The following is a 3532-nucleotide window of genomic DNA, read 5'->3' on the forward strand; positions in this document are numbered from 1 at the left end:
TTTCTTTCATCTACTCTCCTAGAGTTTATTTTGAGATTTTTTTTGCAATCTCTTTATCTGGAAGGTTCTTTCTTTTGATTTATGTATTTATTTTTATTTTCTTTAAACGATTTTATTTATTTATTTGAGAGAGAGAGAGAGAAGGAGGAAGAGCAGAGGGAAGGACAAGCAGACCCTGTACTGAGCATGGAGCCCAGGCAGGTCTTGATCCCTGGACCGTGAGATTGTGACCTGAGCCAAAATCAAGAGCAGGTCACTTAACTGACTGAGCCAGCAAGGCGCCCCTATCCTTCCTTATCTCCAATAAAATGTTTATAGCTAAAAATTTTCTCTAAGAAATATTTTGGATTTATTCAACAAGGTTTAAAGTGTTTGTATTAAGTTTAAAATTCTAAATGTGTATTTTAAATATTATTCAGTTTGTACTTTACAATATGATCTCTACATTTACATATGCATTATTTGGAAGCACATTAAAAAATTTCCATATGTATAGTTTTTTCTTAGTTTTTATTTTTAATTTGTAAATTAATGGCATTTCTGTCAAGAAACATAATCTGGGGCTTGAAACTCAGCCGCCATCATGAACGACACAGTAGCTCTCCAGACCAGGAAGTTCATGACCAACCGACTACTTTGGTGCAAACAAATGGTCATTGATGTCCTTCATCCTGGAAAGACAACAGTACCTAAGACGGAAATTCAAGAAAAACTAGCCAAAATGTACAAGACCACACCAGATGTCATATTTGTATTTGGGTTCAGAACCCATTTTGGTGGTGGCAAGACAACTGGCTTTAGCATGATTTATGATTCCTTGGATTATGCAAAGAAAAATGAACCCAAACATAGACTTGCAAGACATGGTCTGTATGGGAAGAAAAAGACCTCAAGAAAACAGTGAAAAGAATGCAAGAACAGAATGAAGAAAGTCAGGGGGACTGCAAAGCCAATGTTGGTGCTGGCAAAAAGTGAGCTGCAGATTGGACAACAAAAGGAGTAAAGATGCTGCCGTGGCTCTATCTGTGGGGATTGTGCAGATTTTTCATGAGGGGATTAATAAACTAAGAATGTTAAAAAAAAAAAAGAAACATAATCTGGATATAGCAAATCTGTTTACATTTTCTTAAGAGCTTTGTATATAATACTTTAAAAAATGTTCTGATGTATATAGAGTATACAGAAAATGTATACTAAAATTATACTAAATTATTGAGTACCCAGTTTCTATCTATTTGTCTATTAATTTATTTACCTCAAGCCTGTAAACTGTGTTGTTCAAATTCTCTGTGTTTTTACTATTTGGGGGTCATGTCAAGTTTTTCCCACTATGATAGTGAATATGTCTGTTTCTCGTCATATGTTTTTACAATTTAAACGTTTATATTTGAGGTAGTAGGGGACAGAAAATTTGGTAATTTGAAATTTTTTATCACCAGGAAGCAACTCTTTCATTCTCCAATAAATAATCTTATGTAAGCATTGATTTTATTTGAAATTAATATAACGACACCTGCTTTCTTTTGGTTACTTTAGTACTTTCCCCCATTTTTTATATTATTAATACACAATGTATTGTTTGTTCCAAGGGTACAGGTCTGTGAATCATCAGTCTTACAAAGTTCACAGCACTCACTATAGCATATACCCTCCCCAATGTCCACCACCCAGCCACCCTATCCCTCCCACTTCTTCCCCTCCAGCAATCCTCAGTTTGTTTCCTAAGATTAAGAGTCTCTAATGGTTTGTCTTCTCTGGTTTCCTCTTGTTTCATTTTTCCCTCCCTTCCACTGTGATCCTCTGTCTTGTTTCCCAATTCTTCATATCAGTGAGATCATATGATAATTGTCTGTCTCTGATTGACTTATTTGCTTGGCCTAACACCATCTAGTTCCATTCACGTCATTGCAAATGGCAAGATTTCATTTCTTTTGACGGCTGCATAGTATTCCATTGTATATATATACCACTTCTTATTTATCCATTCATCTGTTGATGGACATCTAGGCTCTTTCCATTGTTTGGCTATTGTAGACATTGCTGCTATAAACATTCAGGTGCATGTGCCCCTTCGGATCACTACATTTCTATCTTTAGGGTAAATACCCAGTAGTGCAATTGCTGGGTCATAGGATAGCTCTATTTTCAACTTTTTGAGGAATCCCCATACTGTTTTCCAGAGTGGCTGCACCTGCTTGCATTCCCACGAGCAGTGTAAGAGGGTTCCCCTTTCTCCACATCCTCACCAACACTTGTCATTTCCTGACTGGTTAATTTTAGCCATTCTGACTGGTGTGAGGTGGTATCTCACTGTGGTTTTGATTTGTATTTCCCTGATGCCGAGTGAAGTGAAGCACTTTTTCATGAGTCTGTTGGCCATCTGGATGTCTTCTTTGCAGAAATATCTGTTCATCTGCCCACTTCTTGACTAGATTATTTATTCTTTGGGTGTTGAGTTTGATAAGTTCTTTATAGATTTCAGATACTAACCTTTTATCTGATATGTCATTTGCAAACATCTTCTCCTATTCTGTTGATTGTCTTTTGGTTTTGTTGACTGTATCCTTTGCTGTGCAAAAGCATTTGATCTTGATGAAGTCTCAATAGTTCATTTTTGCCTTGCTTCCTTTGCCTTTGGGGATGTTTCTAGGAAGAAGTTGCCACGGATGAGGTAAAAGAGGTTGCATCCTGAGTTTCTCCTCAAGAATTTTGATGGATTTCTCCCTCACATTGAGGTCTTTCATCCATTTTGAGTCTATTTTCATGTGTGATGTAAGGAAATGGTCCAGTTTCATTCTTCTGCATGTGACTGTCCAATTTTCCCAACACCATTTGTTGAAGAGACTTGTCTTTTTTCCACTGGACATTCTTTCCTGCTTTGTTGAAGATTAGTTGACCATAGAGTTGAGGGTCTATTTCTGGGCTCTCTATTCTGTTCCATTGATCTATGTGTCTGTTTTTGTGCTAGTACCATACCGTCTTGATGATTACAGCTTTAATAGAACTTGAAGTCTAGAATTGTGATGCCACCAACTTTGGCTTTCTTTTTCAACATTCCTCTGGCTATTCGGGTTTTTTTCTGGTTCCATATAAATTTTAGGATTATTTGTTCCATTTCTTTGAAAAAAGTTGATGGTATTTTGATAGGGATTGCATTAAATGTGTAGATTGCTTTAGGTAGCATAGACATTTTCAAAATATTTGTTTTTCCAATCCATGAGCATAGAACGTTTTTCCATTTCTTTGGGTCTTCTTCAATTTCTTTAATGAGTACTCTATAGTTTTCTGAGTACAGAAACTTTGACTCTTTGGTTAGATTTATTCCTAGGTAACTTATGGTTTTGGGATCAACTTCTTAATTTCCCTTTCTCCTGTCTTGTTGTTGGTATATAGAAATGCAACTCGAGGTGCCTGGGTGGCTCAGTGGGTTAAGCCTCTGCCTTCAGAACCTGGGCTTTTGGGATCGAGCCCTGCATCAGTCTCTCTGCTCAGCAGGGAGCCTGCTTCCCTTCCTCTCTCTTTGTTTGCCTCT

The 3532-nt window shown here is 37.0% G+C and overlaps 1 protein-coding gene across 1 annotated transcript; it reads left to right on the forward strand.

Annotated features, from left to right (window-relative positions):
• The first annotated feature begins 568 nt into the window (after positions 1-568).
• LOC116569358 (40S ribosomal protein S24-like) lies at positions 569-988 on the forward strand. Its single transcript, XM_032305547.1, has one exon. It carries the CDS (start codon positions 584-586, stop codon positions 902-904), a length of 321 nt encoding a protein of 106 aa, XP_032161438.1. The 5' UTR covers positions 569-583; the 3' UTR covers positions 905-988.
• The last annotated feature ends 2544 nt before the right edge of the window (positions 989-3532 follow it).

Source organism: Mustela erminea, chromosome 11, assembly GCF_009829155.1.
Source record: "Mustela erminea isolate mMusErm1 chromosome 11, mMusErm1.Pri, whole genome shotgun sequence".
Lineage (NCBI taxonomy): Eukaryota > Metazoa > Chordata > Mammalia > Carnivora > Mustelidae > Mustela > Mustela erminea.

Bases quoted from the DNA above. Each gene is read 5' to 3' on its own strand.
- LOC116569358 (XM_032305547.1), top strand. From the start codon at position 584: ATGAACGACACAGTAGCTCTCCAGACCAGGAAGTTCATGACCAACCGA.